Source organism: Vipera ursinii (assembly GCF_947247035.1).
Source record: "Vipera ursinii genome assembly, chromosome: 4".
NCBI classification, from domain to species: Eukaryota; Metazoa; Chordata; class Lepidosauria; order Squamata; family Viperidae; genus Vipera; species Vipera ursinii.
Window position 1 is genome coordinate 5,009,760 of NC_139514.1, and position 16,328 is coordinate 5,026,087.

General features: G+C 49.8%; 1 protein-coding gene across 1 annotated transcript in view; it reads right to left on the minus strand.

Annotated features, from left to right (window-relative positions):
* Positions 1-3,656, minus strand: part of GAB2 (GRB2 associated binding protein 2) — a 140,490-nt gene extending 136,834 nt beyond the window's left edge. Inside the window, exon 1 of the mRNA XM_083362117.1 lies at positions 3,458-3,656. Within this exon, the coding sequence (XP_083218243.1) occupies positions 3,458-3,562 (105 nt within the window). The 5' untranslated portion in view covers positions 3,563-3,656. The remainder of the gene's footprint in view (positions 1-3,457) is intronic.
* Between the last annotated feature and the right edge of the window lie 12,672 nt (positions 3,657-16,328).

Here is a 16,328-nt window from a genome sequence, read left to right on the forward strand (position 1 = left end):
CAGCTACCTATCCAGGGGGGCAAAATCCTTCCAGGCAGAATAACAGAGTAACAGAGTCCAAAGGGACCTTGGAGGTCTTCTAGTCCAACCCCAGGCTCATTCCAAACGCTTGTCCAGTCTCTTCTTGAAAACCTCCAATATTAGAGCACCCACAACTTCTAAAGGCAAACTGATCCACTGATTAACTGTTCTCACTATCAAGAAATTTCTTCTTAGTTCTAGATCTGGTCCCTGCTGGCTCTTCAAAAGCTAAGCAGGATCAGAGCTGACAGGGAGAGAAGCCAAGAATCCCAGGCCTGAAGGTGAAACAAGGAAGCCAACATTTGACCAGGATCCCCAAAAGTCTCCCAAATCCACTCAAAAAAGATGCCTGGAGCAGTTGACTCAACAGCCTTTATACAGGCCATCCTCAATTACGACTACAATGGAGTCCCAGTTCCTGTTGCTAAGCAGGACAGTTGTTCATTCAGTTTTGGCCCATTTTACGTCCATTCTTGCCATGGACATTAAGTGAATCATCACAGTTGTTAAGTCAATCTGGGTTCCCCATTGGCTTTGCTTGTCAGACGGGTCGCAAAAGGGGATCATGTTACCCAGGGGACACTGCGACCGTCATAAATACGAGCCAGTTGCCAAGCATCGGAATTTTGATGGGATGGGATGCTGCCATGGTCGTAAATACGAAAAATGGTGGTAAGTCACTTTTTTCAGGGCTGTTGCAACATTGAAGAGTCACTAAACAAGTAAGTCGAGGACGACCTGTATTTTGATTTGAAGAAAGGAGCAGGAAGTGAAAATGCAAAGCAGGTCAAAGCAGTCAAAATGGCCGACACAGCTGAACCATCAAAGCCTTGCCCCCTGCAATGCACATAAAAAAGGGGGAAGGGCTTTGATTGCAAGGGCGGGGCTTCCATTTTGCCTATTTTTTTATTTTGCCGATTTTGACACAAGGTTGACTCAGCCTTCCACCTTTCCAAGGTCAGTAGGACCCAGATTGTTGGGGTGTCAATATGCTGACTCTGTAAACTGCTTAGAGAGGGCTGTAAAAGCACTATGGAGTGGTATATAAGTGCTATTGCTATTTCTTTCTTTCCTTTTATCTATCTATCTATCTATCTATCTATCTATCTATCTATCTATCTATCTATCTCTTCTTCCTTCCTTCCTTCCTTCCTTCCTTCCTTCCTTCCTTCCTTCCTTCCTTCCTTCCTTCCAGTTTGGTAAAATGAGGACCCAGATTGTTGGGGGGCAAATAGGCTGACTCTGTAAACCGCTTAGAGAGGGCTGTAAAAGCACTATGAAGCGGTATATGTGCTATTGCTATTTTTTTCTCTTTCTTTCTTTCTCTTTCTTTCTTTCTTTCTTTCTTTCTTTCTTTCCTTTTCTTTCTTCCTTCCTTCCTTCCTTCCTTCCTTCCTTCCTTCCTTGGTAGAATGAAGACCCAGATTGTTGGGGGCAAATATGCTGACTCTGTAAACTGCTGAGTAAAGCACTACGGAGTGGCATATAAGTGCTATTGCTCTCCTTCCTTCCTTCCTTCCTTCCTTCCTTCCTTCCTTCCTTCCTTCCTTCCTTCCTTCCTTCCTTTCCCTCCCTCCCTCCCTCCCTCCTTCCTTCCTTCCTTGGTTGGTAAAATATTTTTAAACTTGTTTTTAACTTTTGTATTTTAATTACCCTGTAAACCGCCCTGAGTCCTTCGGGAAAGGGCGGTATATAAATGTAATAAATAAAATAAATAAATAAAATGAGGGCCCAGATTGTTGGGGGCAAATAGGCTGACTCTGTAAACTGCTTAGTAAAGCACTATGGAGTGGCATATAAGTGCTATTGCTCTTTCTTTCCTTCCTTCCTTCCTTCCTTCCTTCCTTCCTTCCTTCCTTCCTTCCTTCCTTCCTTCCTTCCTTGGTCAGTTAAACGAGGACTCAGATTGTTGGGGGCAATGTGCTGACCCATAAACAGTTCAGAGGGCTGGAAAGCGCCCTATCAATCTACGGGCCGTCTGTGTGGGAGCCTACAAAAGGCAGCCCAACATCTGAACCGAGGCCAGGTCATTTTTTTTTCCCCTTCTAGGCAAAGCAAACTCGGCGCTTAAAGAAGAACTTCAGCAGCTAACCTGCTCGCTCGCAACGCAGGAGGAGCCAACGCCATCAATCAAGAGGCGAGTCCAACGCGCCTTCCGCCCCAGGGCCTCGCCTCACCGCAGGTGCACACAACACGCCGAACCTGGTTAGCCAGTTAGCAAACCCCCCCCCCCTTTCCGGCTTTAGCGCCGTACACGCTTCTCCGCTCCAGTTGCAGCAACCAACTCAGCTCAGCTCAGAGCGCGAAGGTCACGGCGCGGTTCTTCCCGGATGACCCGGGCGGTCGTGAGAACCCGACCCGGGCTGGCGGTCGTGGGAACCCGACCCTGGTCTCCCCCCCCCCCGAAAGGTCTTTCCGGGCCCGAAAAGGCCGCATTTTCCCACCGGCGCCGCTAGGGGGCGGGCTGCCGCCAAGCAAAGCCGAGCACCCCAACCCAAACAACGCCGCCGCCGCCGCCGCCACCTGTAGCAGCCGCCCGGCTCACCCCCGCCGCGGGAAGGGGAGAGCCCCGCTCCGCCCAGGACGCGGCGGCGGCGGCGGTCAGCTGCACGACGCCCCACGCGGCTCCACCCCGCTGGCCGGGCTGCAGCGCCGGGGTCGCTCCGGTAGAGCCGGGAACGGAGCCCGATCGCCGCCGCCGCCGCCCCTTCCCCAGCTGGATCGGAGAGGTTGCATCGCCAGCTCGGCTCCCCGGACAGCAACCGTCTCCTTCCCCCACCGCCTCTTCCCGCTCCCGGGTGTGAGATCTCCGCTTGGCTTGCTCTCCGGATCCCCGGCCTCTTTTGCAGCGGAGGTCCGCGGGAAAGGGGGGGCTGCCCCCCCCGGGTAACCCCGATCGCCGGGCGGGGGAGGGCGGGGAAGCCTTGCCTTCCCCCCTACTCCTTGGAAAGGCAGGAGGCGCGGCGGCTGCACCTGCTCTCCTCGGCCCCCCCCGACCCCCCCCCCCCGACCCGACCCTCCGGAGCCCTTTCGGGGCCAGATGGAAGGAGGCCGATCGGGGCTGGGGAGGGTCCGGCCGAGCGGAGGGGAGGGCAACGGCCGGGCTTCCCTCCCTCCTTCCCTCCTGCCTGCCCCCCCCTTCCTCCTCCTCCTCCTCTGGCCGGCCTTGACTTCCCGGCTCCCCCGGCGGGGATGGGCACCGGCGATCGGCTTCAAAGCAGACCCGAGGGAAGCCCCCCACCCCGTCCGCCTCTCCTCTCCTCGATCGCCGGTGACCCTCCCCGCCGGGAGAGCCGGGAAGTCAAGGCCGGCCAGGAGAGGAGCGAAGGGGCGCGCAGAAGACCAGGCGACCCCCCTCCCCCTCCGGGAGAAAAAAAACAAAACCCCGCTCTTGCGACCGCCACCGCCACCCGGAGCGCACCGAGCCCGGACTTACGTATCTCCTTAACTTCTTCTCCGGCGGGGATTTGCGGAGCCAGCCGGAGCAAACCACTTCGCCTCCTCCTCCTCCTCCTCCTCCTCCACCGCCGCCGCTGCTCATCCTGGAGGCGGCCGCCTTGGCGGGCTAATAAGGCTGGGCGGTCAGCGGCGCTCGCCATCGCCCGGCCGGCCGGCCGCCTCCCCGCGGCGGCGCCGCCTCCATGCTCCTCCGGGGCTTTTTTCCTCCGGCCGGCGATCCCTCCTCCTCCTCCTCCTCCTCCTCCTCCTCCTCCTGCCAGAGGCAGCGCTCCGGATCGCTCCGCCGACTCGCACTTCCCGGGGAAGCAAGACGCGGCCCCCTTCCCTCCCTCCCTCCTTCCTCGCCACCCCGCCCGGCCACACCACGCCTCCCCGCTCGGCTTGCAGCGAAGGCGAGGCGAGCTGGCTGGCCGGCGGCATTGCTCGGGCCGGGAGGCGGGACGCTGCCCACTCCGGGGGCTTCGCTGGTCCCGCCTGCTCGCCTTGCCCTCTTTCCAGCCCACCCAGCGGGACCCCGGACCCTTCCTAGCCCGAGAGCCCGCTTGGCTATATTGATTCCCTCGGGCGTCGCGCCCGGCCCGAGTTCACACGACCGGGGGCTTCGCTGGTCCCGCCTGCCCGCCTTGCCCTCTTTCCCCCCCCCCCAAGCCCACCCAGCGGGACCCCGGACCCTTCCTAGCCCGAGAGCCCGCTTGGCTCTATTGCGACTCCCTCGGGCGTCGCGCCCGGCCCGAGTTCACACGACCGGGGGCTTCGCTGGTCCCGCCTGCCCGCCTTGCCCTCTTTCCACCTCCCCAAGCCCACCCAGCGGGACCCCGGACACTTTCTAGCCCGAGAGCCCGCTTGGCTCTATTGCGACTCCCTCGGGCGTCGCGCCCGGCCCGAGTTCACACGACCTGGCTTGGGAGGGAGAGCGTCTTCTCGGCAGGGAGGGGATATTCCAGGGGTCTTCAAACTTGGCCCTTTTATGACTTGTGGACTTCAACTCCCAGAATTCCTCAGCCAGCTTTGCTGGCTGAGGAATTCTGGGAGTTGAAGTCCACAAGTCATAAAAGGGCCAAGTTTGAAGACCCCAGGGATATTCTAACACGCGTCTTCCGCCGAGCGCGACCTGCCCAGCGCTAGGAGAGAGGGGTTGACTTCGAGGATGGGGGTTGGGGGGGGACGCTTTCGAGCCGTGGGGTTCGCTGAAGTCGAGGGTTTTAAACCTTGCGCTGGGGGGGGGGGAGGGGTAGAGAGAGACGGGGGAGGGAGGAGAACTTTTGTTACGTGTGAATTGCTCACCCCGGGAGGATCTCCCAAAAGTTGGTCCGAGTCTTTGGTGTTCGGGGAAGGGGAAAAAAAATGAAATGAAATGAAAACCTCCCCCAAGTCACCAATTAGAAATTGCTGTAATTGGGGATGGATGGATATGACAGATTATCTGTCTGTCTGTCTATCTAGAGATAGATAGATAGGTAGATAGATAGATAGAGATAGAGATATCTATATGTAAACATTATATATAGATATAGACAGTGCTTTTTTTGTAAAAGAAAAAGGTGCCGGAACTCACACATGTCATACAACCCGCCTTGCCTACCCTACAAGGTTCCATCCAAAAAAGGTGCCAGAACTCCGTTCTGAGCATTCTATGAGAAAAAAAGCCCTGGATATAGATATATATTGATAGAGATACATATATAGATACACACACACACACACAGAGAGAGAGAGAGAGAGAGAGAGAGGATAGATTAGAGAGAGAGAGAGAGAGGGAGGGAGGGGGCAGGCAGGCAGACAGAAAAGAAAGAAAAATAAATATTAAGAGAGATGGACGGATGAGTAGATGGATGCACGCATGGATGGATGGATGCATGGAGAAAGAAAAAGACAATAGATTATAGACTGACAGATAGGAGAGAGAATAGCCAGATGAGAGAGAGAGAGAGAGAGAGATGGATGGATGGATAGATGGATGCATGCATGGATGGAGAGAGAATGAAAGAATAGATTATAGACCAACAGACAGATAGATAGGAGAGAGAATAGCCAAATGGGAGAATAAATAGAAAGAGCAGAGAGAAGAGAAATGATAGGCAGGCAGCCAGGTAGATTAAATAAGATAAAATAATAGGCCAATATTGAAAGGACAGCCTAACCCCTGAGCCACATGTGTGGGGTGGGCTCATCAGCAAAATATCCTCACCTGCACAGACTTCTGAGTCTTCATTTTACGGGGGAATTCAGAGGGGAAAATGGCTGGGGGGAGGAAAAAAGGGGGGTAAGGTTCAGGAATCCTATTTTGAATTTGGAGGAAGGGCTACATGCTGAGGTCTTTAAAAACCTGAAGTCGTTTCTCTCCAGGCTGCAGGAAAAGCCTGCGTGAAGAGGCTTATGCAGCAAATGTCTTAAAAGAAAATCTACAGCAATTAAAATCCCCAGCAAAACTTGGACAGCAGCTGCCTGGCCCAAAAACGGCACTTTTCAAACGGACAAGGTGCCCGTCCCTCCAACAATCCAGAGCCAAGGCTGAAATGGGAATCGGAGTTGCGCCTGGCTTGCAACTTGCTATCTCTCTCTCTATTTGCATCACTGGCAAAACCCAAAGTTCACTCCTTTCCCTCCCAACTTTTTCTGGTGCTCTCCCATTCAGCCAGTAGCCACAGCTGGCCCTGCTTAGCTTATCATTTTGGCAAGCAGTGCTAAAGCCTTGGAGAGAACAGATCTTCTCCGGGGTACATCCCGTGCCTCCTTTTCCTGGCTGACACCCTTGATCGTTTGGCTCTGAAGTCGTGCCCCAATTTAGTGACCTGATTCCCTCAATTCAAACTGAATCAGAAAAAGTTCATTCCGTTCTCCAAAGGAATTTGGGGGTATGGCAAGAGGCATCAAACAATCTCACATCTTTTTCTCCTCTCTCGTCTGTCCTTGTCCTTCCTTCCTTCCTTCCTTCCTTCCTTCCTTCCTTCCTTCCTTCCTTCCTTCCTTCCTTCCTTCCTTCCTTCCTTCCTTCCTTCCTTTTCCTCCTCTCCTCCTCCAATCTCATCCAGCCAGCTTTCAGGCCTAGGGTAGAACTAGAACTTACTGTCTCCTGGTGATTGACCCAAAGTCACCCAACCGGCTTTCATGCCTAGGGCGGAACTAGAACTCACCATCTGCTGGTGATTGGCCCAAAGTCACCCAACCGGCTTTGATACCTAAAGTGGAACTAGAACTCACTGTCTCCTGGTGATTGGCCCAAAGTCACCCAGCTGGCTTTGATACCTAAAGTGGAACTAGAACTCACCGTCTCCTGGTGATTGGCCCAAGTCACCCAGCCGGCTTTGATACCTAAAGTGGAACTAGAACTCACTGTCTCCTGGTGATTGGCCCAAAGTCACCCAGCTGGCTTTGATACCTAAAGTGGAACTAGAACTCACCGTCTCCTGGTGATTGGCCCAAGTCACCCAGCCGGCTTTGATACCTAAGGTGGAACTAGAACTCATCGTCTCCTGGTGATTGGCCCAAAGTCACCCAGTTGGCTTTCATGCCTAAGGCAGGACTAGAACTCATTTTCTTTCCGTTCCTAGGCGAGCACCTTAACCACTAGGCCAGGGGTAGGCAACCTTGGCTCTTTTACGACTCATGGACTTCAACTCCCAGAATTCCTGAGTCAGCAGGAATTCTGGGAGTTGAAGTCCATGAGTCATAAAAGAGCCGAGGTTGCCTACCCCTGCTCTAGGCCAAACTGGCTGCCTTTTTCCCTGTTTATTTCATTTCTTTTAATATTCCCTTTGTTTGTTTTCAACCAATTGGTTGGATCTGTTGTTGATTATTACCTTTCCTTATTTCCGTATGATGAGAGGGGAAAAACTTTGCTCATGGCTGCTAACCCAGAACAGAAGATAAGGGGGTACAGGTAGTACAACAGCCCTGTAAAAAGCGAGTTTTTTTCACACTTACTGACTATTGCCGCATCTCCATGGTCAGTCACGTGATCAAAATTCAGATGCTTGGCAACTGACTCATATTTGCAGTGTCCCAGGGGTCACGTGATCCCTCTTTTACGACCACCTGACAACCAACGTCAATGGGGAAGCCAGATTCACTTAACAACCCTGTTACTCGCTTAACAACGGCAGCGATTCACTTAACAACTGCGGGAAGAAAGATTGTAAAATGAGGCAAAATTCAACAACCGCCTTGCTCTGCAACAATTGTGGTCGTAAGCCGAGGACTTCCAGTATTGGCCACAGCTGGAAGCAAGGGCCAATGCTACGATCAAACCCTCAATTGTTTTCCCACTAAACAGCCTGCCACAAACAACAACCCGTGGCGTCTGCGGAGGAAGTTCAAATGCTTTTCCTCACCGCCAGCTTCTGTCCCCTTGCAGTGTCACTTCCTGATGTGCACCGCAGGATTTCTTCATTGTCAAGAAATCACACAAGTAACCAACAGCATTGGTCACGCAGCCGGGAGTTTCCGTGTATCGCTGTCCGGTTTGAGCCACTTTTGAAAAGGCCTCACTCAAAATTTCTCAACCGTGGCTACTTAAAGAGGGGTGAACTTCAGCTCCCAGAATTCTGGGAGTTGAAGTCCACACATCTTGAAGCATGCTGGCTGGGGAATTCTGGGAGTTGAAGTCCACCCATTTCAAATTTGTCAAGTTTGAGAAATGCTGATTTAGTTCATCCTGAGATATTTATGGGAAGACAGGATGAATAAGAGCCATTTGTAGTCTGAAATTAGCTAAGTATACTGAGCTGAAATTTCCTTGCCGGTGACTGAAATGATGGGGCTTGTAATTCAGCACACATACACACACACACACGTGTGTGTGTATATATGTAATAATAATAATAATAATAATAATAATAATAATAATAATAATAATAATAAAGTTAGAAGGAATCTTGGAGGTCATCTAGTCCAACCCCCTGCTCAGACAGGAAACCCTATACCATTTTGGACAAATGGTTGTCCAGTCTCTTCTTAAAAACTTCCAGTGTTGGAGCATTCACAGCTTCTGGAGGCAGGTTGTTCCACGGGTGAATTGTCCTCACTGTCAGGAAGTTTCTCCTTAGTTCTAGGTTGCTTCTCTCCTTGGTTAGTGTGTGTGTGTTTGTGTGTGTGTGTGCGTGCACGCGCGCATGACAAGGCAGAAGAGGACACATTATGAACCTACTTCACAAGGTTGTTTAGTCAAAAGAACAAAATAAAAGCCAGCAGTTTTCAGAAGTTGTGTAAAAGTTACGATTGCTTTTTTCAATTGTAACAAACCTTTGTTTCGCCCATGTCTGCAGCTGGCGGAAATAAGAAAACAAGCAGGGTGACCTCAATTCTTTGGAGAAAAATCTAATCCACGAAGGAGCTCAAATTGCGATTTTGTTGTCGTGAAGGAGTCGGAGGAAAAAAAAACCTGTCCAGCCTTCTCCAGGCATACAGGTAGTCCTCGACTTACGAGCCCCAAATTTACGTTGCTAAAGGAAACATTTGTGAAGTGAGTTTCGCTCCATTTTACGATCTTTCTTCCCACAGTTGTTAAGTCCATCACTGCAAATTGTTAAGTTAGCAGCACTGTTGTGAAAATCTCGCTTCCCCGTTGATTTTGCTTGTCAGAAGGTCACGAAAGGGGATAACATGACCCCGGAAGCAGCTGCCAAGTGTCCAATTTTTTTTAATCACGTGACCATGGGAATGCTGCAGCGGTCATAAGTATGAAAAATGGACATCAGTCACTTTTTTTCCAGTGCTGTTGCAACTTTGAATGGCCACTAAACAAATGGTTGTTAAGTCGAGGACTAGATACCTGGCCGATGACTCCATCTTAAAAAGTTGGCGGGACCAGGCCCCACCCTCAATTCACTATCACTTAAATCGAAATTAAATAAAACGCAAGTAACGTGATCTAATCACGTTGCTTTTCTGTAGCGTGAAAACCTCGTACCCCCGAGAGAAAACTTTTGTCAGCCACAGCCACCTTTATTTCAGGTATTTTTCTGAACTTCCTGTTTCCTTCTTTATGCTTCATACTTCCAGGTCATAAAGGGGATGGAATTATCCCACAGGCCGACTTCCTTAGAAAAAGCTGCCGGATTAGTTAGATAATAAACAATTCATTCTTGCATCGAGCCCGCAAAATTCTAGATGGCCGCTAGAGAGCAGCAAAGAACAGGAGCGACTCACTTTTTGCCGCCCTCTAGTGGCGATCTAGATCATCGCAGGCCACATACAAGCAGTCCTCAAATTACATTCATTTACTGACTGTCTCAAGTTGGAACGGTGCTGGAAAAAAGTGACTTACGACCATTTTTCACACTAATGACCATTGCAGCATCCCTGTGCTTAGCAACTGGCCTGTATTTATGACAGTTGCAACATCCCGGGGTCAAGTGATCGCCTTTTTCACCCTTCTGACAAACAAAGTCAATGAGAAAGCCAGATTCACTTAAACCACTGTGGCAAGCAAGGTCATAAAACCTCACTTAACAACTGTCTTCCTTAGCAATGGAAACTTTGGGGTCAATTGTGGTCGTAAGTTGAGGACTATCTGTACAGCAGCTCGTCTCTTACCTAAAGCCCTTCCAGTGCAACAACTCTAAGCAGCCACAATAAGGACTCGCACCATCTCATCGATAAATAACCACTTTGAATTATTAAATTGTAATGACTGAATTGCATGCCACTTCTTAGCTAAGAAAATTTCCATCCTTGGCAGCTGCTTTGGAGGGCTAAAGACAAGACATTTTGTTCTCAAAAGCAGACAGCAAAGTAACTGATATGGGAGAATAGAATAGAATAGAATAATACAGTTGGAAGGGACCTTGGAGGTCATCTAATCCAACCCACTGCTCAGGAAGGAAACCATATACATTTCAGACAAATGGCTGTCCAGTCTCTTCTTAAAAACGTCCAGTGTTGGAGCACTCACAACTTCTGGAGGCAGGTTGCTCCATGGATTAATTGTTCTAACTGTCAGGAAATTTCTCCTTAGTTCTAGGTTGCTTTTCTCGATGAGTTTCCATCCGTTGCGTCTTGTCCTGCCTTGTGCTTTGGACGATAGCTTGACTCCCTCTTCTTTGGGGCAGCCCCTGAGAGATTGGAAGACTGCTATCATGTCACCCCTAGTCCTTCTCTACATTAAATTAAAGGTAAAAGGTAAAGGTTCCCCCACACATGCGTGCTACTCGTTTCCAACTCTAGGGGCCGGTGCTCATCTCCGTTTCAAAGCCGAAGAGCCAGCGCTCGTCCGAGGACGTCTCCGTGGTCATGTGGCCGGCATGACTAGACGCCAAAGGCGCACGGAACGCTGTTACCTTCCCACCGGAGTGGTCCCTATTTTTCTCCTTGCATTTTTACATGCTTTCGAACTGCTAGGTTGGCAGAAGCTGGGATGAGTAACAGGTGCTCACTCTGTTACGCAGCACTCGGGATTCGACCCGCCAAACTGCCCACCTTCTGATCGACAAGCTCAGCGTCCTAATCCACTGAGCCACCGAGTCCCTCTTCATTAAACTAGACATCCCCAATTCCAGCAACCGTTCTTCAAATGTCTTAGCCTCCGGTCCCTTAATCATCTTTGTTGCTCTTCTCTGCACTCTTTCCAGAGTCTCAACATCTTTTTTCACACTGTGGTAAACTGGGTAGATAGATGGATGAATGGAATATGGACAGACAAATGCCTTGGATGAGTCTGCCTCTCAGTCCAGAAACCGGTGTGGTCTGATGGAGAAGATGCTGGATGGGAAGTAAAGAGATCAAGATTCTAGTCCTTCTTGTCTACACCAGCTCCCTGTTATGCTCTTGTGGGAACATGCGGGGAGTGGAAAATCAGACTTGTAATGTAACAATCTTTTGCATGCAATTGGGAATCCGTATCTCATTCAAACACGCACACCCTAATGTCTTCTCCTAACGAAGGCAGGAAAAAAAAAACGCCTTGGAAATGACAGCGATCCGATTAGCATTTTTCCTCATGGGGAAGGAATGAATTGGAAGAGTTGCACAAGTGTTTTGCAGGCATTGCCAGGCACCGCTGCATTACAAAAGCCAGGGAGGTTTTCCTGTGAAATACGGTTCTCTCTCTCTCTCTCTCCTTGCCAAAATTCCCTCCTACTGCAGAGTATTGGCGGCCTCACCTTACCCTGCCAAACCAGGAAGCAGAGATGGTGAAGCAACTTCTCAAGAGTTCCTTCATGTCTGCTGGGTGAGAAAAATAAGTCCTGATCTGCTCACTGGTGTTGTGTCATCTGTGAGTCAAGTGCCACCACCCACAATGGCATCACGAGATGATGTCGCTCTTTGCAGTATCGGTGCAAGCAGGCAAATGAGCCGGGGAAAACAATTTGTGTCTGCAGAGGAATTCTCCCACCGTTCCTGCTTCCCCAAATATTTCAAGTGGTCCTCGCCTTACGACCGCAACTTTAGCCCAAAGTTTAGGTTGCTAAGGGAAATATTTGTTTAGTGAGTTTTGTCCCGTTTTGCCACCTTTTCTTCTTCTTCTTTTTTTTTGCCACGGTGGTTAAGTAAATCACCGCGGTTGTTAAATTAGTAACACCGTTGTTAAGTAAATCTGGCTTCCCCATGGACTTTGCTGGTCACAAAAGCGGATCGCATGAGTCCGGGAGGACGCTGCAACCTGTCATAAATGCGAACCAGTTGCCAAGCGTCAGAATTTGGAATATCTGACCACGGGGATGCTGTGACGGTCGTTAAGTGTGAAAAACAGTTGTGTCATTTTTTCCCCCGTGTCGTCGTAACTTTGAAACAGTGACTGAACGAACGGTTGTTAAGTCAAGGACGAGCTGTATTTAGGAGAGAAATTTTCACGCCACAGGGCGCAACTTCCTTGCATCTCCTTCAAGGCAAGGAGATCATTATCGGAATATAGAATGCCAGGGCTGGAAGGGACCTTAGAGGCCTTCTAGTCCAACCCCCTATTCAAGGCCGAAGACCTTATTTCATCCTGGTTAAATAGCTGTCCAGTCAATTCTTGAAAACCTCCAGCGATGATGGTCAAAAAAAACCAGTGCAATCTTAACTTGCATTAACAGAGGGACAGAATGAAGATCACGCAAGGTGTTAGTACTGCTCCATAAACCCTTAGTAAGGTCACACCTGGAACACTGCATCCAGTTGTGGTTAAAGGTAAAGGTTCCCCCACACATGCGTGCTAGTCGTTTCCGACTCTAGGGGCTGGTGCTCATCTCCGTTTCAAAGCCGAAGAGCCAGCGCTTGTCCGAGGACGTCTCCGTGGTCATGTGGCCGGCATGACTGGATGCCAAAGGCGCACGGAACGCTGTTCCCTTCCCACCGGAGTGGTCCCTATTTTTCTACTTGTATTTTTTACATGCTTTCGAACTGCTAGGTTGGCAGAAGCTGGGACAAGTAACAGGCGCTCACTCTGTTACACTGCATCCAGTTGCGGTTACCACACTATATAAAAAATGTTGAGACTCTAGAAAGAGGGCAGAGAAGAGCAACAAAGATGATCAGGGGACTGGAGGCTAAAACATGTAAAGAACGGTTGCAAAAACTGGGCACGGCTAGTCTAGGGAAGAGAAGGACCAGTGGTGGTGGTGGGGAGATGACAGCAGTGACCCAATATTTGAGGGGCTGTCACAGAGAGGAGGGGCTCCACCTATTCTCCAAAGCCCCTGAAGGCCAGACAAGGAACAACGGATGGAAACTGATCAAGGAGAGATTCAACCTAGAAATAAGGAATATTTTTTGCTGACAGTGAGAACAATCAACCAACGGAAGAACTTGTCCTCAGAGGTTCTGGTGGCTTCATCACTGGAGGCTTTTCAGAAGAGATTGGACAGCCACTGGTCAGAAATGGTACAAGGTCTCCTGCCTGAGCAAAGGGGTTGGACTAAACCAGGGCTTTTCAACCTTTTCACCCATCGTACCACTTTTAGGATATGGCAACATCCGAGGACCACCAGTCGCCTAGCAAGGGGTCAAAAACTTGATGACCAAAAAAAAAAAAAAAGGAAAAAAAGTGATGAAGTACAGGTAGTCCTCGACTTACAACAGTTCGCTTAGTGACTGTTCGAAGTTACAATGGCACTGAAAAAAGAGCCCCCCAAGCCACAGCCGAGCAAGACACCTGCCTGCCCGCCCGGCAGCGCTCTTCCTCCTGTCTGAGGTTTTCATTGTTGTGAGCATTTCTGTTGAGGATTGGCAGTGGGTGTGGGGTGGGGTGTGGGGTGGGGTGTTTGGTTTTTATTCCCCCCCCCCGTCTGTTGGGTGGTTGCAGCAGGTTTTGGTCACTTCACGTGACCCTGGGACACTGTGACCGTCATAAATATGAATCAGTTGCCAAGCATCTGAATGTAAATCACAAGGCCCTGGAGATGCTGCAACATTCCAGCTGATCGGCGCTTCTTCTGGGCTCAACAGAAGCGCCAGGATCAGTGCTGAACTCCGGCTGGATCCTGGTGCTGATCCTGGCGCTTCCGCTGAGCCCTGACAGCCCTGCAGCTCCAGCCGTCTCTCGCTCTGGCTTGTGCGGTGCTGCCACCGGTTCAGCTCATTCCTCTCCCCTGCTACCACTTTTCTAGGATGGTCACGTACCACCTGCCAGGTGCCCATGTACCACAGGTGGTACCCGTACCACTGGTTGAAAAGCCCTGGACTAGATGACCTACAAGGTCCCTTCCAAATCAGTTATTCTGTTATGATTGATAGTGAGAACAATTAATCAGTGGAACAACCTGCCTTCAGAAGATGTGGGTGCTCCATCACTGGAGGCTTTCAAGAAAAGATTGGGCAGCCATTTGTCTGAAATGGTACAGGGTTTCCTGGCTGAGCAGGGGGCTGGACTGGAAGACCTTGCAAGGTCCCTTCCAACTCCGTTATTCTGTTAAAACACCGATCTCTTGCATTCCAGATTTGGCGAGCTGAAATTTCCAGAAGCCTCATCCAATAATGAGGTATGCTAGTAACTGTAATTCAGCAGTAATTGCCTGCTTCTGTTTTACACCACATCTATTTTACTTTATTGCTGTTAAAAACAATCATCTGCACAACCATCACATTAATTTTAAAGGCCTTATAAAGAAGCTCTATATTATTGGGGGGGGGGGCAAAAGTATTTAAGATTTGGGCTCTTTCTAGGTTTTCTAATTTTTTTGCCAACTCCCTCTTCTAGATCACACCACATTTACTGTATGTCCTTGGACATAAATGCTGGATTGTAACTAGAGCTTTCCTATCCCCCATGAATTGAGATCCATATCACCAGAGCTACTTATAAACTGAGTTAAGACCCTAACCCTAAACTCCTTTAACAGCATGCAAATGCTATATTCATAGATCACACTATCCAGGGGTCTTCAAACATGGCCCCTTCAGGACTCGTGGACTTCAACTCCCAGAATTCATGAGCCAGCATGGGGGAACTATGGCCCCTTCAGGACTCGTGGACTTCAACTCCCAGAACTCCTGAGCCAGCATGGGGGAACTATGGCCCCTTCAGGACTCGTGGACTTCAACTCCCAGAATTCCTGAGCCAGCATGGGGGAACTATGGCCCCTTCAGGACTCGTGGACTTCAACTCCCAGAATTCCTGAGCCAGCATGGGGGAACTATGGCCCCTTCAGGACTCGTGGACTTCAACTCCCAGAATGCCTGAGCCAGCATGGGGGAACTATGCCCCCTTCAGGACTCGTGGACTTCAACTCCCAGAATTCCTGAGCCAGCATGGGGGAACTATGGCCCCTTCAGGACTTGTGGACTTCAACTCCCAGAATTCCTCAGCCAGCATGGCTCAGCTTGGAAACCTTTCCCTTTCCCCTCAGCATGGCTGGCTCAGGAATTCTGGGAGTTGAAGTCCCTGAGTCATAAAAGAGCCAAGGTTGCCTACCCCTGCACTATACAGATAGACGTTGAGGTACAACAATCCATGTAGTGACTGTTTGAAGTTACAACAGCACTGAAAAAAGTGACTTAGCACTGTTTTTCATGCTTAGCAACTGTTGCAGCATCCCCGCAGTCACGTGATCAAAATTCAGAGGCTTGGCAACTGGCATGTACTTATGACGGCCGCAGTGTCCCAGGGTCATGTGATAGCCTTTTGTGGCCTTCTGACAAGCAATGGGGAAGTCAGATTCACTTAACAACTGTGTTACTAACTTAACAACTGCAGTGATTCACTTAATAACCGGGTCAAGAAAGATCATAAAACGGGACAAAACTCTTTTAAAAGACTGTCTTGTTTAGCAGCAGAAATTTTGGGCTCAATTGTAGTCGTAAGTCGAGGACCACCTGTATGGCTGAACAGCTTGGATCGTACACCATGATCACACAACATGCTTTGTTCATACAACGTTCAGATTTAAAATTGAGTCTCCTTTGAGGGAAGCCCAACTTTGGGCGAACATGTTGTAATACAAAGAATTGCCACAGTTCTTCTCTTGGGTTCTTCTAAATTCCCAGCCTAGACTGTAGCTAGAGGATTTCCTGGTGGTCTCCTATCCCTATAGAACCAGTTCCAAGTTGTTTTTTTTTTTTAAAGGCTTTTCAAGACCAGCCAAAGTCAGCTCGGTGCTGCCATCTGTTGGTGCAAACTGCAAAATAGGCTGTTCTTGCTGCCATTATCTTGTTTACTGACTTCCCTCCTTCTTTTACAATTGACATACAGGTAGTCCTTGACTTATGACCGGCTGCTTAGCGACCCCTTGAATTTGGGAAAAGAGAGTTAGGACCCAGTTCTACCTCCTTGGTTGGGTGACCACACTTTGGCCACTTTTAGGGCTTTTCATGTAGCCCTCAACAAAACAAGAGTTCATTTAGTAACCGTTCAAAAGTTACAACATCCGTGAAAAAAGTGACTTAGGGCCATTTTTCACACTTACGACCTTAGCAGCGTCCCCATGGGTCAC